General features: G+C 51.7%; 8 protein-coding genes across 8 annotated transcripts; 1 reads left to right on the top strand and 7 right to left on the bottom strand.

Annotated features, from left to right (window-relative positions):
- Positions 1–2,352: 2,352 nt before the first annotated feature.
- Positions 2,353–3,084, bottom strand: CTAM01_08107 (uncharacterized protein; the record flags this gene model as incomplete). The annotated part of the gene is made up of 1 exon (XM_060524128.1): positions 2,353–3,084. The coding sequence occupies one exon, from the start codon at positions 3,082–3,084 to the stop codon at positions 2,353–2,355; it is 732 nt and encodes a 243-aa protein (XP_060381294.1).
- Positions 3,085–3,116: 32 nt separating this feature from the next.
- On the bottom strand, positions 3,117–4,091 carry CTAM01_08106 (uncharacterized protein; the record flags this gene model as incomplete). Its single annotated transcript, XM_060524127.1, has 3 exons — positions 3,117–3,346; positions 3,485–3,746; positions 4,017–4,091. 3 exons carry the CDS (start codon positions 4,089–4,091, stop codon positions 3,117–3,119), a joined length of 567 nt encoding a protein of 188 aa, XP_060381293.1.
- Positions 4,092–4,936: 845 nt separating this feature from the next.
- Positions 4,937–6,312, bottom strand: CTAM01_08105 (uncharacterized protein; the record flags this gene model as incomplete). The annotated part of the gene is made up of 3 exons (XM_060524126.1): positions 4,937–5,688; positions 5,858–6,082; positions 6,159–6,312. Coding segments are annotated over 3 exons (1,131 nt in total), but the record flags the coding sequence as incomplete, so codon positions are not given.
- Positions 6,313–6,684: 372 nt separating this feature from the next.
- CTAM01_08104 (NADH:flavin oxidoreductase/NADH oxidase) lies at positions 6,685–8,089 on the bottom strand (the record flags this gene model as incomplete). The annotated part of the gene is made up of 2 exons (XM_060524125.1): positions 6,685–7,441; positions 7,497–8,089. The coding sequence occupies 2 exons, from the start codon at positions 8,087–8,089 to the stop codon at positions 6,685–6,687; spliced, it is 1,350 nt and encodes a 449-aa protein (XP_060381291.1).
- Positions 8,090–10,969: 2,880 nt separating this feature from the next.
- Positions 10,970–12,208, bottom strand: CTAM01_08103 (uncharacterized protein; the record flags this gene model as incomplete). The annotated part of the gene is made up of 1 exon (XM_060524124.1): positions 10,970–12,208. One exon carries the CDS (start codon positions 12,206–12,208, stop codon positions 10,970–10,972), a length of 1,239 nt encoding a protein of 412 aa, XP_060381290.1.
- A 2,886-nt stretch (positions 12,209–15,094) lies between these two features.
- Positions 15,095–15,513, bottom strand: CTAM01_08102 (uncharacterized protein; the record flags this gene model as incomplete). Its single annotated transcript, XM_060524123.1, has 3 exons — positions 15,095–15,202; positions 15,265–15,376; positions 15,476–15,513. The coding sequence occupies 3 exons, from the start codon at positions 15,511–15,513 to the stop codon at positions 15,095–15,097; spliced, it is 258 nt and encodes an 85-aa protein (XP_060381289.1).
- A 235-nt stretch (positions 15,514–15,748) lies between these two features.
- CTAM01_08101 (uncharacterized protein) lies at positions 15,749–15,979 on the bottom strand (the record flags this gene model as incomplete). Its single annotated transcript, XM_060524122.1, has 1 exon — positions 15,749–15,979. One exon carries the CDS (start codon positions 15,977–15,979, stop codon positions 15,749–15,751), a length of 231 nt encoding a protein of 76 aa, XP_060381288.1.
- An 802-nt stretch (positions 15,980–16,781) lies between these two features.
- On the top strand, positions 16,782–18,550 carry CTAM01_08100 (uncharacterized protein; the record flags this gene model as incomplete). Its single annotated transcript, XM_060524121.1, has 11 exons — positions 16,782–16,911; positions 16,968–17,021; positions 17,078–17,217; positions 17,328–17,357; positions 17,411–17,483; positions 17,539–17,575; positions 17,626–17,716; positions 17,767–17,803; positions 17,854–18,004; positions 18,057–18,127; positions 18,180–18,550. 11 exons carry the CDS (start codon positions 16,782–16,784, stop codon positions 18,548–18,550), a joined length of 1,185 nt encoding a protein of 394 aa, XP_060381287.1.
- Between the last annotated feature and the right edge of the window lie 1,994 nt (positions 18,551–20,544).

The raw sequence follows: 20,544 nt of genomic DNA, 5'->3' as shown, positions 1-20,544 counted from the left end.
ACATTAGACAAGGGGGTGGGATGGCCTAGCCGAAAGATGCCAAAAGCACCTTACCCTTTCCCACCTCTATTTTCGCTCAACTCTCGCAGTCTCCACATACTTCAATCAAAGAAGATGTCCTTCTTACTCGATTTCGTCTATCGATACAAATAAAGCCCACTCCTTGAGTCCGCAGCCTCGAAGATCTGAATTACTTTCTATTGAGCACAATCATTTCATCATGGCAACTATGAAGTCTTTGACAAGGTCTAGAGTCTTGACTTTCTCCCCCAGCCCGTATTCCACTCCCTTCAAATGTCGCTAGCTCTGCCTTACCTAACCTCAACAGGGACCTTATGTGCAGGTGTGGGGGCCGGGATGGACCATGTTTGGTTGGTCGCTCTCTGAACGACACTTCAAGACCAGATTAAAGGACCGTTGCGCGCGGTTGCGGCTAACCCTTTCCAAGAGTCTCCTTTAAGCCCAATTAACTCTGTAAAATTCCGCGTAGAGCTGTCAGCACTCTACCAGGCTGCAGATTGTTTTTTCAGATTGAGACAAAAGTTGTCCATCGCAGCCGAGCCTGGGGGGGAAAGACACTGCGTGTCGGGAATAAATTCGCGCCAAGGCGCTAAGGAGGCGCATGTGGTCCAACACAACGGTCCAGAGCCACTTTGTAATCATCCTCCACTTCCCTCGTCTGTCAGTTTGGGACTGGCGTGAACAGTCCGAAATCCAAAGGGGAAGGGCTCGCCTTTACTGGTAGTAGTACAGCGGAGGAAACGCCTTTTGGGGGGTTGCAAGTCCGTCAGCGTTTCCATTCTCTCTGTAGTCTGCACACTTTTTTCATTATTTCTCGTATTTTCGTATTGTTTTCTCTTTCCATCTGACGGTATGACTAGAAATTCCGACCAGGCTGTAAACTTTTACTCGTGTATTGAAATTTGACAGTGCTCTGTCAAAGAGAGGTGCACTCTCGGCTTCTTCCACTCTCGGTCTCTTGGGTCCTTACTCTTTTCCAATGTCCAACGTCCAGGACTACAGTCTCTCAACCGCGGGATCCACGGGTCCGCAAGTCCGGCTGTCCGGCCCCCTTGGCGCGTTGGCATTCTCGCAGAATCCATACCCAGGTTTAAACGAACACGCACCTCCGTAGAGACCATCATTCGAAGATCCACCAAATAAAGAGAAATTGGGAACCGCAAAAACGGTGCAATCTCTCCCATGAAGCGATGCAATCAACACCAATTAAGAATTAATTTCTTGACTCTTCCCAAGTTCTGCCCTCTTGCCACGACTCGACTCACAATGCACTGGGCTTCAACCCTTGAACCCCAAAGTGCCAACCTCCCCCAAAGTCTTGAAGTCCCAAAGTGCCCAGACAAGCCCCCGTAATAAATCCGAAGCACATCCGTAGCGTGATTTGGTGCTGGCTCGTGTGTTTCCCGGTGGGATGGTACAGCCCCATGCCACTGACGCCTCCCACTGGGCGCATCCCACTGGTGCGAAAATAAGTTTCGGAAACCACAAAATCGGGAATCGAAATCGAACCAGAGTTGCAAAGACATCTTGGCGGTGTTCGTTGTAAATGATCCCGGGATTCAGGGATACCGGTGGGCGGACAGACAAACACGCCCCCCTCACCCCTTTAGTCTAACAACGATCACCCCCAAACGGTTCTTGAGATTTGTATTGTACAATTGCATCATTACTTGTATGCCTAACGCTACTTTATCGTTTCCACACTTACGGATACCAGTACCATCACTACAAGGTACCAGAGGTTGCAGTGTCAACGGATACGCCGGAAGTAAGGAGCGTTGCGGAAATAAACAACTTTTTAAGCTTAGCTTTAGCCTGAGAAACTAAGAACCTTCGGCACCATACAGAGACGAGAGTTTATTTTTGCTTCCTGTCGAATTCTTGCGTCAGCTTAGATAAGCGCGCGTGCACTGCTAAAAAGTGCAAAGCAGCAAAAGTCTAATGTCTCTCCGTAATGCTGGTGCCAAGTGCCAATGCCAAAACCTAATGTTTAGAGAAGACAAGTTCCTGAACTCCACTTGTGAAATCGAAATAAAGGAGACCCGCCGGACGAGCAGACAAAAAATTGAAGAAGAGGAGACGCGAGAAGGCAGAAGAGAGAACACAGTCGGAGGAGTCGACGAGTCAACCTCCGAACGCAGCAAATCTGCCCCAAATCTGAACTTCCCAAAACCCGCCCCCACAAACCGTAAGTCTCTATCTTCATGATGATTCCCCCCACACCAAAAGGCCTCGACGCCCAAGCCTCAAAAGCCAAGCCACAATCTCAACCTCTCCCTTCATCATGTAAGGTTGAAGCCATAAGTGACCCTCAACCCAAGCACCCCAGCCTCAATCCTTAACAAGCCAAACACAAACAACAGGCTTCCCCCCCGGCATCCCACTCCGTTCCCCGTCCCACCCAACCTCCTTCACACTCTTCTTCATCATCTCCTTATCGTCCCCCGAGAAACACAACCCCTTATACCACCGTCCATTCCCGGCCTGCACGATCTCGAAGCACTTATTCTTCTTCGGGTTCGGGTTCGTCGCCCCGAACCCCTTCAACACCTCCGCGAGCGTCGTGTTCACGGGGACGTGAAAGGCGGAGAACTGGATCCGCGCGTTGAGGGGCAGCTGCCACGGCGGCGTGCTCGTCCGGAAGACGTGGATTTTTGTGTGGGCGGCGGGGAAGAAGTAGTTGTAGCCTGGTTCGCAGCCCGTTCCGCCTGTCGAGTTGGAGAGGTGCGCTGCTGGGTTGCGTGGGTCGAGGGTCGGGAGGGCGGTTGCTGTGCGCGGGGTAAAGGTTGCTTGGCCGCCTGGTTGGAGGGGGTATGTTCCTGGGTAATGGCTTCCTTGTTGCTGCATGCCGGCGCCGGGCCAGGCGTAGGCGGTTGAGCCCGGGTAGGGCTGGTAGGATGTTGTGGTGGCGGGATAGTAGTACGTTCCGTAGGGTGCCGGGGATGGGGCGCCGTAGCCGGCGTGCGGGATGTAGGGCTCGCCCCAGCGCGGGAGGGGCATGCCTTGGGGGCCCCAGGGGGGGCGGCGGCCTTCCATGTCTGGGCCGTTGACGGGGTTAGACATTTTGTTTGATGTGTGGGTGGATCAAGGTAGGATCAGGTGTGGTTTGGCTGCCAGGTGTTTACCCAGTTTCCGAGCACGGGGTTGAATTCCGTGATCCAAGTGCCGGGGACGGGGCCTGCGTGTGACGGGTCCCAGAGATGGTGCGGGTGTCTTTGGTATCCGTACGCCGGGATGTGTGCCGGATGATGGTATGCGCTATTGGTCGGGGCGAGAATCAGGCGGCGAGAAAATCTGTCGTTCAAGTGTTGGCTGGTATTTGAGTCTGGAGATGTGAAGAAACCAAAAGTCAGCAAAGGTGGGAACATGGAGGCTTGTTATATATCCTTCCCAGATATCACATATCTTGGGTTGACTGACAGTGAATAACCGCCACGCGTGAGGACAAACCAAAGTGACTCACCCGAATCCGACCGCTCAACAAACTGCCCCTCCCCGTTGTCGTCGTGATCACCGCGAGTGTCACGCTGAGAGGCAAAAATCTCAGTGCTCCAGACGATGTTGTTGTGCTGGTCAAAAAAGGTGCCGACAATGAGGTATCCCCAAAACGGCGGGTCGCGCGAGCAGTTCCAGTACTGCGCGATGATGAGTTTGGTTGCTGGGTAGGGCAGGTACTCTGGTTTCTCCTCGACGGGAGGCTGATGGGACGCCACGGTGACTGCTAACTAGGGAACTTTGTGTAATTGAGAAGACAAGTTGGATACTTGTTGTTGTAGTGCCCAAGGTATGTTGAGCTTGAAGGCTATGGGCAGACGAATGCGAATATTGACGAAGAAGAGTTTGATCAGTTATCCTGGTCTAGATTTATGTGACATTAGGCAGTAGTGTGAATCAGAGACTTGAGGCTTGCGAGAGATGAGACCAAACTATGTGAAAAGTCACTGTCAATGTCTAATCAGACGATTATCGGTGACTGATGGTGATGCGCGGCAAACAACTTCCCATTCCAACTTTGAGTCTATCAAAGTTGAGATGAGCATGATGGGTGCTGGTACACGACGGTGAATCATTGCTATGGCGCAATGCTCGGGGTGAGTTAGTAATGGCAGCCGCAGTTCTCTGCATCAATTCAAGTTCGACATAATCACATGAATATGAAGTGGAAGTTGCAAAGTCTTGATTGATGGTGATTTCAGTGTTATTCGATTGGTTGATTGTGTGCTATGAGCTTCTCGACTGCCTGTGGCGCCTGTCTTTCGGTTGTGGCTGACTGAGGCTGACCGTGGCTGGAGCTGTTGTGGACCTCTGTCTTATGTAAGCTGAACAAACGAGGGCACCTTGGACCCTCAAGCTGGCTCGCTCCTTCGGCCCGTAAGCTCATGTTCACAGTTCAAGAGCCCAAAGGAAGCCAGAGTATGGTCAAAGCCTGAGAAAAGTGAAACAGTACTTCGACCATCATCCCGATCCTGATCTCGGCTTTGCAGCTGTCCATCTGATAACGCGCCAACCCATCATGGTCGGCCAAAATCAAGCTGACTGTTGGGTCTCCACCACGTCATTTCGCTAGGCCCTCGTAATTTGATGACCGTGACCGCATCATTTTCCCTGGCCCGGATGCCGTGAGCGAGGCTGAGAACGCTGATGAATGTGACACTTCCTCCACCCAAAGGGAAGGACCGCAACATTATTGCTGTTGCGGGAAGGTATCGCGTAGCCTCCGTGTGAGTGGCGTCGTAGTGAAGAGGTATGCCGTAGCGGGGCGCCGTAAATAATCCATGTGCCCTTCTCAGAAGCTCTGGGCTGCAACAGTCTCATCATCGTACCGTCGAGCTTGGAGCCCATGTCAATGGAGAACCCCGCAAATGCCGTGAGCTGATGAGTCGGAAAAGTCCGAATGTCCAAGTCGTAGACCGCCTCAGTCCTCAACCTCGACATCCTCCTCAACAACCCGCACAGCACCGCCCTTGATGCTAGCCGCCCCCTTGACAGAGTTCTTGAGCTGCTCAACCTCCTGCCTCACCAACTTGCGCCGCTCCACCTCAGTCACGAGCCCCTTGAGGTACACTTCCGCCTGCACGGTCGCGCTGTACGACATGGCCGTCCAGCTCCATACGTTTCTCCTCTCGGCGTCAGCGCCAGCGGCAAGCAGCGTCCTCAGCACGAGCAAATTCCCGTTACTGCTCGCGAAATGCAGCGCCGTGTTGCCGTCTAGATCAGCCCTCTGCACGGCGGCGCGCGCGCCCTCGGGGACGTACGTCAGCAGGATCTGCAGCACGGTATCGTGCCCTCCGCGGCTCGCTTCCATGATGGCGTCGCGCCAGCGTATGTCGCGGCGGAGGATGACGTGCGGGGTTCGCTCGCAGAGGAAGTGGACGACCTCGGTGTGGCCCGCGGCGGCGGCGAGCATGAGGGCTGTTTGGTGGTGCTCGTTGAGGGCCGGGTCCGGGTGTTCGTGGCCGTGGTCGACGAGGACTTTGGCGATGGGGAGGTGGCCTAGGGAGGCGGCGAGGTGGAGGTTCGAGTTGGAGAGGGCTTCGGGGGATGGGTCTGGGTTGTGGAGGAGGCGGGGGTGGGATTTGAGGATTCGTTTGACGAGGAGGGGGTCGTTTGCTGTGATGGCGCGTCGGACGCGGAGGGATGGTTCGATCCTGGAGGCGGAGAGGTTAGCTGGAGTTGTTCACGCGTAGCTGATGTGCGCGGATGGAAGATGGGAACAGCCTACATGATGGGCGGGATTGAGATCGGTCGGGACGGGTCTAGCGAGCGTGATTTGGTCGAGGAACTGAAGAAGTCGACGGCGGCATAGCTGGTGTTAATGTTGTGCTGCTATTGCTACCGTGTCTCCAAAAAAGAGAGGTGATCGGTGGTGGTGATAGCTGGAGGTGAGGTGACGGATATGGAAAAAAGAGTGGCAGGTGAACGGGCGGGAAAGAAGGTGAGTTGGGACGAGATTGCCGATAGGGGGCGGCTGATGACAGGCCACTGTCCGGATTTAGTGCACGGCGCCTGGAATGTCCCTGTCGGTAGCCTTGTGAACAGAGCAGACGGGAAGACAGGGGTGCTTCAGGGGTAGGGAAGCAATGGAAGTACATACCTGCCAAGTACCTGACAAGTACCTCATTAAGCGACTCGCCTACGCCCGTTGACCCCGGTGGAAAATCGGCGGGGAAAAGGCGGGGCAATCGGCGTCACTGCCGAGATTACCTTGATTTTCTCTCCGGTCTTTCGGCTTCGGCTTGTGTTAGGTTGTTGCCTCACTTCCCACCCACCACCATAGGACCGAGCACTTTTGCTGTCGTTTTTCCATCAAGAGGAAGTTGCTAGTGCAAGAAGATTCTGGGGTTTGCAATTGAGTTTGGGCACTTGGACTCCCGCGCATGATTCGACGCGTCTGATGTTGATTGTCTGATGTATCCCGGGACCCCGTCTGTGTGTGCAGCCATTTGACATTTAGGTACCACGCTGGTATCTCACCTGAATGCATCCAAGAAATGTCTAGAATCTGGAAACGACAAGATAGAATCACCACGTTTTACAATGTTTACCAATCAGCTAGTACCCGGGATTCATTTCACTGATTCTACTGATTCCACTGACTAGAATATCTGTTCTATCACTCTATCCTCTAACGCCGAACAGTATGCGTCCACCCTCATCTAGACTCTAAGCAACATACGGCTTTCCAAAAGGGTGCAAATCCAACCCCTCAATATCAATATACCCAAACTTGCTCCCATCCTCATTCTTCCCCATCGCCTCCGCCCACTTGCCCAGAGACTTCATAAACACATCCTTGTACTTCTCCTTACTCACGTCCAACGGCTCCTGATCCCGTCCGATGAGCCTCATCTGCGTGCCCGCCAACATATTCGTCAGCCCGAAATCCTGCTCCCCCAACAACGTCTCAATCGCCGCCGACGCCTCGCCAGCGATAATCTTACGCGGCAGATCCACCTCGTTACACGCAGGTCTGGCCAGCCCGATGCCGTGCACCGTCTTCAGCGCCTCCACCATGGCAGGCACAGTCCTCAACCCGCCGGTGACGTACGCTTTCGTCTTGGTGAGCTGCGGGATGATCTTCTCCGCGAAATCCAAGAAGAAGGCCTCGCGCTTCTTTGTGGACTCGCGCTTGTGCTCGAACGCGAGGGACTGGTACGTCCCGCCGGACAACTCGACGAAGTCGAAGGATGCGGCCTCGAGCGCGGAGCAGAGGTCGCGGCAGTCCTCGGTCGAGAAGCCTTCGTCTTGGAACTCGACGCTATTGACTTTGATGCCGATGCTGAAGGACGGGTCGGGGACGCGGGCGCGGATGGCGTCGGCGATTTCGAGGATGATGCGCGCGCGGTTGGTTAGGGAGCCGCCGTACTGGTCGGTGCGCTTGTTTGTTGTCGGGGAGAGGAATTGCGCGAGGAGGTAGCCGCTGTTCAGACGTCAATCAACTGGCCAAGATGGCACTATACAAAGGGGGAACTCACTGTGCGCCGTGAAGCTCGACTCCGTCAAAGCCAGCCTTGTACACGTACTCAGCCGCATGCGCAAACCCACCAATCACTTTCTCAAAGTCCTCCTTCTCCATCGCCCTCGGCTTCGCGAATCTCATACCCATGACATCCCCCTCAAGCTGCACGTCGCTCGCCGAGATGGGGTGCGGGTTAATCTTCTGCTCGACCTGTCTGCCGGGGTGACTAAGCTGCGCGTGCAACAGACTGCCATGCGCCTTGGCCCCCTCGGCCAACTTGCGGAACCCTTCGAAGCGCTCGCCCTCGAAGGGTGCGTCGAGCGGGATAATCGGGTTGCCGGCGGCCTCGAGCTGGTCGTAGTCGAGCATGACGTTGCCGGAGAGGAGGACGCCGAAATCGCCCTCGCCCCAGCGACGGTAGAGGTTGATGAGCTCGGGCGTGGGGATGCCGCGGTTCGTCGGGGTTTTGGGGTCCCAGGTCGAGAGGCGCTCCGTCATTGCGCCCTTGAGGAAGCGGTTCTTTGCGACTTTGCCGGAGAAGGCGAATTTGAGGGGTTCGGCGAGGGGTTTGGGGTCCACGGCCTCGGCGGCGTATCTTGAGGGTGCCATCTTGGTGGTTTGTGTGTGTCTATTGTGGTGGTGGTTGTTTGGGGGAGGTTTGTCGTGAAGTCTAACGCTGGTGGGACGAACGTGTCTATGGGCGACTTTGTTCCTGATGCTCTAAATCTCAAGGTTTCGGAGGAAAGCCGGACGCAAGGTGAGGAGGGGCGGTGGTTTTTGTAATGTCTCAATAACTCGCATGCCCACTTGTTCATGCACCTTGTCTTGTTTATTCAGCTTTCTGGGTTCGCAGCAGCGGAGCCCCAAACTGACGTCCGCGGCTCTGAAACACTCTTGCTTTGTAATTCAATCTGGTTTTCTCCCCGCCACGCCACCTCATGGACCGATCAACGACACTCTGCTCCACTCGGCATTCGGAGTCTGTGTTGGACTACGAAGATGCCCCTGGTCCATCCAGGTCTTTTGAAGAATGTAACCTAGAAGAGTGCACCGTTTTTCTACAATGGGTTCGAAGTCTACATGCCGGATGACTCACCAAGGATTTATCTTCTTCGATAACAAGGTGTTTAGGATGCAGAACCTGACCAAAAGTCCCAATTGCATTCTACTCAAACCACCAAAGTTCCGTGAATCCGTTCATCATTCCAACTGCAAGCCATCTCTCTTCTTCTTGTCAAAAATTCACGTCCTCGGCTCGGCCCCTCCATCTCGGCCATCAACCCGTTCCAAAATTGCCCCTCACAGACAGCCCCAAAAATGCACTAGGGGTCGTGTGCGTCATGGTGGGGAGCTACCGCAGGGGTCTCCCGCGTCATGAATGGCTCAATTGCCGTGTACGCAGCATTTCGGGGAGACTAAACACACCACTATGTATGTACGTCTGCGCCTATGCCAGCATATGCACGCAGCAGCAAGAGGCGGTCGCCCAATCTGCAGCGCGATTTGTGCCGTTTCGAGAAACCTTGGTGCTCCTTTGGAATCCTTCTAGGCTCGTTATTCGTAAGGTCTTGGTAAACATGACCCATCCGGCGTGCGCCCCCATTCCGCCAAGCTTTGCGCCAGATTTCTAATCCGACGACGGGGGAAAGGCGGGGATTGGACATCCCAACTCTCCACGGAGTTTGTCGGATCGGGTCAACCTCTTTTCCGGCTACGCCCTGCTGAGTCAAGTTTGCTTGTGCTGAATCAGGCGCTGAATCAGGGATCACTTCCACGGCGTTGGAGATGGGACGATTCCTTTCAAGGTTTGGCCTCACTTGATGAAGCCGGATGACCTCATTGGTCTAGAACGTGCGGTCTGGCAGATCTCAGTTCCCTAGGGCGGTACTCCTAGGGCGTTACTCACTAGGGCGTTACTCCCTAGGGCGTAATAGCTCTTGGCGATTTACATGGTGTTTGATTCTCAAATGCCGTCGCCTTCGTTCTCGTTATCGCTTACCCAAGATGCGTAGAGGAGGGATATGAACCCCGCGCGTCATCGTCCCAATTACCAACTTGCTTTTAGGGGATAAACAACTTTCTACACTTCGGCCCGGCCCGCTAAGGCTATCTAGTTTTCTGTCACAGAACAAGAGCTGTGATCCCACATGATGCAGTTTACCCATCCCGTAAAAGAAGGAAGACTCTTCATCTCAACTATATGAAATATACTCAACCTCAGTCCTTCGATATGTCAAACACCACAGTGCGAGGCCCCGCAGCTTGGCCGGTGGACAAAAATCACGCAAAAGCACTTTCTTCAAGCCTCTCCGGCCAGAGAGGCAAAAGGATTGCGTCGAGGGGGAATCGAACCCCCGGCTCCCCGACGCTGCTGGATGGCAACGGAGAATTTTACCACTAAACCATCGACGCTGACGATAATTGGATCTTCTTGTGAGATTGAGGGTCCGCTGGTGCTCAAGGAAGGCAGGTGGTGATGTGTGGTGATGTGGTCGGCCACGATGTGGTTGAGTAGCGAGTGGGCGGTACTTTCCAGGTTGGTGGAGAGGATTAGTTTAGATCCATGCAACTGCCGAAAAGCATTTACTCCCCCCCCCCGGCCCTCCCCTGTGCGGATTTGACCGTTGGGATTTTAATCTCGGAGGCTTTCTATTGTTAGGTGTCATGTAGGATTGTATTGCTTTTTTTCTTTCCTTGAAAGTGGGCAGTGGCGTCTTGGCTGGTAAATGAGAATTGCAGCCCCCAACGCGCGGTCCATAACCTTAATTTCAACTACAGAGCTGACGTAATATAATCTTCTCAGTCTTGTAAGTTGAAAATGATGGCACGACGGGAATAGTATGAACACGACGTAAGCCACAAGTGTACACATGGAGTTATCAACTTTAAGATTGAAGCTGAAGTCTCGAAGAATTTTCACCGATTAAGTGCAATATGCCCCTCCATGCCTTCTCAGGTGATTGGGCTCGAGTATCAACGGCGTTGATTTGATTTGCGAGTTAATTGCTAGACTTCCTAGGCAGGGTCGACTACTATAGTACAACTACAATACAGATTGAGCGAGTAAATGTATGTTTTTCAACTGAGTTATGATAACTTCCACAACATCAGGGTGGGTTCTTCAGGGTTGCAATCCTTTTCTACGGGTGAGCGACTGCTGCACCAATTCTCTTTGGTTCGGTAGAGGCCTTGGTTTCTCATTTTCTTTGTTGAAGTGTACCTCAGCTAGAAATGAAGACTTGCAGTCACTCAAAGTCTATGGATACATAAACACCTCGCCAAAATTGGCACATGATCCACTTGGCAGGTTTGGTTCTACATTTTGAAGATATGGGACTCTACTGGTAGACTTGTGCAGCCACCAGCGGAATCAAATGCCATGGTAACAGCCGTTTCAACAGCCTTTGTGGTTGTTCAGGCTGACATTGCTTAAGAACACGTCATTCAAGCCAGGATTGATCACACTATAGAGAAAAATGGCAAAATCCTCTATTCACCTTCCTTGGAGTCCAACAGGTTCTGAAACCAGTCAAAAATAACTTGATTGTGCTGTTTGAAAGCCCCAATCCCACAGTGTTCGCCAATCCCATCTTCCTCCGTAAAATGATGCAAATACGCCCACTCCCCCAACGCCTCCGCAAGAACTGCCGCCTGACCCTTGAAGAACAAATCATTCTGTGCATCGCCCACGAAAACAGGCGTCCGGATCTGATCCACCACAGGCTCCATGCGATAATCCAGCGATAGCGTCACAAAGTCGTACGCGGACGCGGTGTTGAACGCCCACATCCCATGCCCGAGACCCCAGCGCAGCGTCGCGGGTACCCCGGGCCGCAGAAACCGCTTCGCGTACTCGTCAAAGGCCGCTCTGTCGCCCGAGTCGTAGATCGCCATGGCTTCTGCGCCGAGGGTAGCGTTCACGACGACCGGCCAGTCCCAGACGCCGTCGACGGCGAAGATTGCGGCGAGGCGGTGTTCAAAGGCCGCGGCGCGGGGGGCGAGGTAGCCACCGAAGGAAAACCCGAGGAGGCCGATCGAGGACGGGTCGACCATCTCGGGCTTGTCAAGGAGCCAGTCTACAATGGGAGTAATTACTCGCTCCCAATCGTAGATGAAACCGATTTCCTGGTACCGCCGAACGGAAGGCATGCCTGGCCCTTCGTAGGTGAGGACGTTGTATCCCCTCTCGAGAGCGGCGGCGCCCATGGCGTGGTACATCTCCTCCTGGGACCCATCATACCCGTTCCCCATAATAATCGTCGGGCGCTGCGTCTCCTCCTCGTCAGGCGTGAACCATATACCCGGGATATCAAAGTCCGCCGTCTCAATCGTCACACGCTGATTCGGCACCGTCAACAACGCGAGACCTTCATCGAACGCGGCAGTCTGGTTGCCCCACAGCTCGTAGATGCGGGGATCCGACGCGTTCTCGTGGAGGTAAAAGTCGGCGCTACGAAAGTACGTCGCCGCGGCGAAGAAGGCGCTGCGGGCGGAGACGGGAAATTTCGTTTTCGCGATGCTCCTTGCGCGGTCGAGGACGCTGTAGGCGAGGGCGGAGAAGGAGGTGGCGTAGCTTGCGAAGTCGCCAGGGATGATCTTGTTGGCGGTGGTGAGGACTTCGCCGAGGTCGGCGCCGTCATAGACGGATTGGCTGAGGGCGCGAAGGATTTCAAAGTGGAATGTGTGGTCGGCGCTGAGCTGGTACATGGAGTAGTTCGAGGTTGCCATGACGGGTAGTTTCTCGCGGAGGACCTGGCTCGAAAGTGTTCATGAAGCGAATCAGCTTCACTGGGCGTGATGCATGGTGTCCTGATTCTGTGAGGCTCAGCTTGCAATTTATAAAAGACCAATTCCCATGATCAACATAGTAACCCCGCAGTTGTCAGCAAATGTGAATAGTAGGTGCAGCTGGACGGGGGCTGGATCCTTTCAAAAGTGCGATTGCCCATCAACTTGGCTGCTTGCGAGGGAGACGGGAATGTAACATCAACGGAGGCATGTAAGTCGATGATATCTGACAGCAGCCCCCCGGTTGTAGCGTACCGAATCAAGACTGCAGGAAGCGACGTCAATCTCGACGAACTGGATCAGTGGGATTGGCTACTCGAATGCAGGCGAGTGGCGGGTGCTCCCGGAGGATCAAGCTTCGGAAGGGGGACGCTTGGCGTAAGCACTGCGTCGTCGGTCAGCAATATCACACGTGCTAGCCTGATCAGCTCCGCTAAAGGCACTCTCCACTCGCTTCTGATCAATCAGCATAGCAATCCAAACCCATCGAAGTACTTAGCAGTAAAACATCGCTGAATCTCTGTTGAGGCTTGTCGAGGGTGGTATCAATTGCGATTCTGGGCTCCTACGGATGATGCTATTCCTACGGGCATGCAGGCATTTCAATATATCTATAGAAAACATGCGTTCAGTGGGCTTTACACCAAGTTTTCAGCTCCTCCAGTGAGTGTTCCTGACTCCAAGTATCAAGATGTAAAATTCCACCATTGGGCTTAGGGAGTTTGGGGCATCTCACGATTCAGAAGTCAAGCCATTGGTGGCAAAAATGCCAATATCTTACATGCAAGAGGATCAGAAGGAAAAGAGAGATAGAACCATTATCATTCAAAAGTTTGCCCTGCGGGACCTTGCTTCGGTAGCCCCGGACTATAACTACATCAAAGCAAACATTATTATTTAGCCGGATGAGGAAAGCGGAGGGACTTCGACAACGGTCAAAACCGCTTATTGCGTTTCGGGAATACTCAGGTTAACAAGGGTTGGGGTTAGGGTTTCAGCACTCGACCCTACAGAGTCAGCCAAGACATCGTAAGATTCTTTCGCTAATCACTCTATGCAATCACCAACTCGGTACGCTTATCAAATCAAAAAGAAGAACTAATAAAGTCTTAGCCTGCAATTGAGGAAGCCAGATCGAACTTTTTCTGCCATTGAAATCAGTCAGAACTAAAAGCTGTCATCAAAATGACGCTGAATGCTTGGTGGCAACAACATACGTTGTTTGAGGCAACACCGTCCGGACAATGATGTTCGGACGGGATGACTAATTCGACCAATCAGCGAAGACACAGAGTCTCTTGATGGGGAAATACTCAGCGTCGAAACTAGTATGACCTTCCGGATCAACATGTAATAGTCTGTTCGCGAACAAGCACATGTGGCTCGCTACTCACGGACCGCCAAAATGACACATGCAGGAGCGGAACCTAAATAGTCTCAAGATCAATCCTGCGTAATTTCGGATCTAGTGTTGTGAATCTCGGGCTTGTATCCGCTCTAAAGTAAGCTAAGAAATAGTCAAGACACGAATGAAGTCTGAGGCACAAGTAGTAGAAAGTGGCTTTACTACTCTATGAGGAGCAACATTTCAGATGGGTCACCTTCGCCCAAGCTTCCATACGTTTTGTAGTCTCAATCTGTGTGTATATGGCCTGGACATGACGAATCCAGAAGCACATTGAATCTGCCACCGCAGCGCTGGGTCTAAGACAACTCGGACAATCAACTTCTAAATTCACTCGAATAATTATCGGAAATCGCGCGCAGGCTTGGAGAAGAGACTCAACGGATATGGCTTTACTGATCGACAAGACGGAAGATCTGGGTACGATGATGCGCATCGCATCGAGTTATAATCTCGAAGTCATTGTCAATGATCTTATGTGACATACTAACTGGAGCTTTTCCTAGCAGCGGTATACAGTAACACTACTTGATATACAAACAGCGGAGTAACTCTAGCTCTAGCTTTCTGCGTATTCACACTAGACTCAACATGAATCCAGATAGCAGACGCTGTGCTCCGGAACTGTGTCGCTTCAAAACTACTCGAAAATGATCAGGAGGATAGTCGCATCACCAAGCTCTGCGCTAGTGCATTATGGCACGCCTTCCTTACTACTAGAATCTAAAGGTAGTACACACCAACCGCGCGCACTTCGGTCCTGCTTGGATTCTACTAGAATTACCTACTCTAGTACCATGACAGCTTCATTCCTTAAGGTGTGGAAATGTGGAATCCGCAAACAAGCTCGAAGTGGGAGCCGGATTCACATCCGAGCGCCTGGGGTTCGTGCCAAGACTTTGACCAGTGCCACACACCTTGCAGGCTTGTTTACGCATAGGAAGTCTCGAAGTAGGAGTTTTTGCCGCCGTTCCCTCTTACAGCCGAAGCTTCATGTCGGTAGACCCGAGAATACTGACGGCGTGCTTGGGAAACCCATGTAGCTGACTAGCGCCCTCAACAAAAACCCCCGTTCACCACCATATGACGGCTGTCGGCCTCTACCTGAGACAATGATCTTCCGGGTCCCGCTCTCATCGGATATACCCAGGCGGTTCAGGGGGCGGGAACGAATTCTATTCAGTGGATACCATCTGGGGTCATTGTTTGCTGGTTTAATTATACCTCATGGTTCGCATATGGGTCCATCATGAATATAAAAAGTGGCGAACAGTGCTCTTATCGATTATCAACATTCTCAAAAGACGGGAAGAAGACATAAGTTAGGGCAAGCTTAAACTGCTAAGTGACTACCTTGTGACGATAGCAAACTTCGGGCAGAAAACATTTCGCTCAAATTCATTAATCCTGCATCCTCTGATCTATGGGCTACAAGGGACCTTTTTCTGTCCAAGTACCAGGCCATTATCTGCGCACCCCCTCGAAAGAGCCTGGAGTCTGTCAAAGTCGGAGGAGCGAATGCAGCAGAACTAAGAGCCATTCATCAGCTACAAACACCATCTTAGTTTTCGCCACTAGATTGAACACTTACGCCAGGGGAAGGGAGGACTGCGCCTTTTACTGCATTGCAGAAATTGTTGCTCGGGGCTGGCTTTCCCTCCACTGTCATGCAGTAGTACGTCCCGTATTGTCCAGTTCCCTGCCTGTGTGTTGCGCAAAACGCGTTAGCATGCGCATGCAGGATCTAACGGATCTAGCGGATCTAGAGCCACGGAGATCTAGCCGGGTGGGGGAACGCTTACCCGAAGACAGTGGCTGTGAGAAACAACACGGTAGACATAAGGGTGGTTGAAGAGCGCATTTTGTATCTAATGCAAGTCAATAATGAATAGTCCGTAAGGATGCAATGTGATTTTTCTAGCAAGCTGAAATGCCGAAGACAAGTTGGGTTTCGGAAAGAACGGTTGATTGAAAATTGGAAGGTCGGAAATTGTTGACTACTTCTTAATAACACCAAAGAGTCTCTCATGCCGCGTTTATATGCCAATCCACAGATGGGTGAATCGTGTTCACCTTCACCCTGGAAACATTTTTTGACGACTATCGCGCGATTGTTTGAGTCCAGGTTCGATCTGCCCATCCATGCCACCCCGTAGAGCCCCTGAAGATATGGCCGGCGGGGAGGAGAGCCGCGAACATCTCGGCCGACTCTGAACGGGGCTGTCTAGGAGGTAGACGCAAGGTCTGAAAGGTGATCCCAAAACAGAAACCGCGATTCCAAAAATCGGAAGAACCTTTGCTCGCATAAGACCCTGAGTGCTCGGATGACGAAGACAGAAACCCGGTTCCAAGTGATCGGACCCGTGGCGGTGTCACGTGGCTACGCCATCTCCTTCCATTGTTCCATTGTCGACGGATTCAGAGAGTCAATTTCTTGATTAAACCCAATCCTCCCGGTCCAAGCGAGAACGAGCCGTGACGGAACAAGTTTGCCGTAGGCAACGTCGGGGATGGAAAGAGGCAGAACACGAGTCAGGTCTGGCTGGTAAGCCACCATCCTACCGTTGCATGGCGCGTTTGACTAAAACTCTATTCGTCGAGAGTTGACGGTATTTGTTCATCACCGCTTGGACATTCCGCGCACGCGCACGGCACTAGGATGCCACGTGCGGCAGCTATCTATGAGAGCGTGCGCAGGAATCCCTTAGATTTCCATACATGAGGAACAAGATCCGATTGATCCCGCTCCCCAAAGAGCAATGCTAAAGTTTCCCAATCAATGCCCATCTTTCCCTGTTGCCCCGTGCCGTTTCACAGATTTCCCCATCACCCCCTCCCGCCTTACCGGACTGAAGAGAGCACACCATTTTATCCTCTACAAGGACAAACGAGCAAGTGTCAACGGAAGCATCGACCAGTTTTCTCGTCGTCGTCAAGGGACCTCGAAACATTGATTCATCGCGGGCCTCCGCTTCGCCCTGTTTTCACTCACGCACCTCCGCTTCCGCTCGGCACATCTAGGATCGGCTTCTCCGGGCTGGAAACTAACAATAATTGTCTTAATGGGGCCTCAATAGCAATTCGCGACAGCACGCAGGAGCTGGAGCTATGGAGTTGAAACGCGTCGAGGCGGTGATGCGCCGCGTAAGCATCAATCATGAGGCGGAGCCTCTCGCCGGAAAGGTCGTCAGCATCATCGTCGCCATGATATCGGCCTGTCTCCTTGCTAGTCTTTTTGGTCAGTGCTTTCATGACAAACTCGACGTCGAACGTAATGTGCTAACATCTCGACAGTGATGAGATGGACATCAGTGAAGGACTGGAAGGCATTACCGTGGACGATGTGGCGTAAGGAGCCCTCGCGATCATACGCCTTTGTCCATGAGGTTTACTAACTTTCAAAGTGGTTGTACTCATCTACTTCTTCTCCTTTCTGTTTGTATTCGGCACTTCAATCCTACAATTTGGATTCGGAGCCGATCTAAACTTCGACACTTGTTCCGCCGCGACACTTTTCTGTTTGGGGGCATATGTGTCTACCAAGGTAAGCTAGACTCATCGCAACTCTCAATGATATCTTTGACTAACCACGGAATAAGTTGGTAAGAGCGTGTCAGTCGCGTGCACTAGAGCGGTATCTAACAGGGTGAACAGTTCATCTACCTCTTCATGGTTGATAGGGCAGTAAGTGAATCTGTGCGACATATTTGACTCCCTTGACTCATATCAATGTGTAGCACATCATTAGACAAACGAGAAAAAGGCGCTTAAAGTCGAAACTTTATCTCTTCAACTCATTCGGCATGTTGGGTACGCTTCAAAGCTTCTATCACGCATATTCTTTTTGAACTAATCTCTATGTTAGGCGTGTTCGTCCTGGTTGTTATCATGAACTTTATTTTGTATGCCTGGATAACTCTAGAGACTCTCCTCCGGCTAACAGTCTCCCCAGCCGAATTACTCATTTCGAGAATGGCATCTGCATTATTGGGATGGAACAGCCAGTGTTGCTGCCACTCATCTCTTTCGACGCAGCTGTGAACGTGAGTATACGTTCACCTCGTGACACCCACCTTGATCTAACGTAGACCAGGTTTATCTCACAATTTTGTTTTTACTTCCTTTACTGAGTAAGCCACTAAAGACACACTTACGTTGTACGGTTACTGATGCTGCCCAGGTCTACACTCCGTAAAGTACAATTTCTGGAAGCCATGGACATTGGACTGGCGTAATCGTCGTATTCCCAGAGCTCCACCCAATGTTCGGCTACGAAAACTCGTGATACGCACTTTCATTGGTTCTTGCTGCACTCTTGTTAGTAGTGTGACGTAAGTTCTTCACTGATGGTTTGACCAGAGCTAGCACTGACCAGGATTACAGAAATCTGAGTGTTCTCATGGCTTTGAATGGGGAGGTGGCATGGCTGTGCTTGCTATGCTGCAACACCGATAGTCAGTGTTCGCGCGGCGCCTCATGTAGACAAGTCTGACCAAAGCCTATTAGTATTTTTCTCGGCCCTAGTGATCAACTGGATTACGTCACCTAGCCAGGAGTCGACCTTACGAACCCTAACACGACCATCGCGCGGCATATCCACACTAAGGGATGATGCCGTTACTATTCCGCTTGATCCCGACGGCAACAGCACGAGCACGAGAAAGAGTTGGGAGCAGAGGCGATCAAAAACGCCGACAACAATCGGCCTCGAAACAGCAGAAGCACTTGATGACGCCGATACAGAACTAGGCGAGCGCTGCGTGCGAGACGACGACGAAGCTGACGCAGATCAGACATTCGAGAGGGAAGGGAGGCGCTTGGAAGATGAAGACGATATTGAAATAAGTGCCGCCGAATTACGAGGTGCCCAGGCATGAGCAGCGAACTGGGCGTTGAGATCACGACGAAATTTACGAAAAGTTCACGTCCTGTCTTTTGATTCAAATACAGACAACTGGCGATGGGATAGAAAGGAGTTGGGTACACGTAGGAATGCGGAATGGGAATCGGTGCCATTGCGATATGGTATCACGGGCACACTTTTGGCGCGACTTTGGCATATCGCCCTATTATACATACGAATTTCTGATGATGGCGATCTCATCAAAACCGAGAGGATTTTCAACATGGGACAGTCAAAATAATCTGATGAGCATATGATGCCAGAGTTCCCGAATGGCGACTCACACACGTAATACTTCATAGGTCCCAATCAGTGGCAATATGATGACAATGGGGCAAATTCGGCAAGCCGTGTACCAGAGACATGAGAAAGACGGTGCTAAGTAGTTGGGGCATATGTGTAGATATGGGAATCTGATAAGCAGGTTCTTCGTGAGTGATATTGCAACAGATGAACATCAACGCCTTGGAGATAGGAATAGTTTATCTCAAGTACATAGCCGGGTTTGTGGGGGTAGGCCCCCAGATGTAGGTTTGCATCAGGATGACGAACAGTGTGTTCCAACCGGATCCAAGACGGGAATTGAGATTTCGATAACTCTATTTCCTTCTGCTGCACTCCAATCAGACGAATCGTGAGTCAGATACCAATGGCTACAATCTTGTTGGCATTGTCATTGGTCGCGCACAATTGAATTCGTCCTTCTAAGTTGAGCTTCAACCTAGGTCAATGATGCGATACCTACACTCCATCAACCCACTCAACGACTCTAGAATATCCCATGAACCGTCACCCGCAAAATCCAGCTTATTCTGCCACATCACGGACTCACCTTCTTGAGGGTCTCGCTTGTGCCGGAACCGTCACAGCACGCACCCAGTTGTCTCTGTCAAGTGCCGAACTTGCACGCTTTCTGTGCCTCTGCATAAATCAGCATGCTGCGTGTCAAAAATAGGTTTCAGTAACGTAGTTATGACGAACCGACGAAAGCGAGGATTGACACGAGTGCGAGCAGGGTCTCGGTGAGTTGCATTTTAGACGGCTGATAGGTGGAATTACTACCCTTAGAGTTTGAAAGAATATTACGTCAAGCTTCTCGGGGTTTGCTGTGGTTCGATGTGCCAGGATCCTCGAAAGCTTAATGAGAACAGAAGTTATAGACCCGGGAAGAAATTGTCAGCAAAGGACGACTTGCGGGTTTCGTGACTTTATATCCGAACAACATCCATACGCGCTATGCGGAACATCTCCAAGGATTCTTGACCAGTCGAGTTCATCTGTCTCAGAAAATGTTTCGCGTGGGCTTCTCTCAATACTGCGATCAAACTCACAACAGTGCAGACGAGGAGTGCTTTGAAGCGCGTGGCTGTGACAATCAAACGCCGAAAGGTGAAGACTCCACGTGAGCTCCGACGTATCTCCATGTGGCCTTGAGCAATCCGCGCGGTAGCGAAGCAAATACCCGGGGTACCCCAAGTTTTCGCATTGCGTTCGGAGCTGTAGGCCGAACTACTCAGACGTCATGTCACGAACAAGGCAGGGTTTGCTAGCTTGCGACTAAGGTAATAGCATGGCATATATAACTGGTAGGGCAAGGCAAGAAATTGGCGTTCGACCACGTAAAGTCATGAGAAGAGTAGATTGCAATATTTCTTTGTAACATTTTGACACCTGTCTCATCTTTGCATCTTTCTTTTGGTGACTGTACTGAGCCATGGGAATTATATTTGTTGTATCCCCATGAATCACATCACTCCGAGTCTGCAACATGTTTCATAGCGTGAGAACTTCCTTGAACCTCTCGGGGCATGTACGTTAGACAGCTAAGTGGGAGTGGTCATGTGTTCTTTCACCTTGGCAACTAGCAGTTGGAACCGTCATTACCACGGAGCGTCTGACGCGCGTAGATGAGGCCGATGCTAATATCAACAAAAAGACTGGAATGTAGTAAGAGCAAGAATAAGGTGA

The sequence above is a fragment of the Colletotrichum tamarilloi genome (genome assembly GCF_030869305.1).
Source record: "Colletotrichum tamarilloi strain Tom-12 chromosome Unknown Scaffold_27.1, whole genome shotgun sequence".
In the NCBI taxonomy this organism is placed as follows: Eukaryota; Fungi; Ascomycota; class Sordariomycetes; order Glomerellales; family Glomerellaceae; genus Colletotrichum; species Colletotrichum tamarilloi.
The sequence above is the reverse complement of the archived record's forward strand: the minus strand, read 5'-3'. Positions and strand labels throughout refer to the sequence as shown.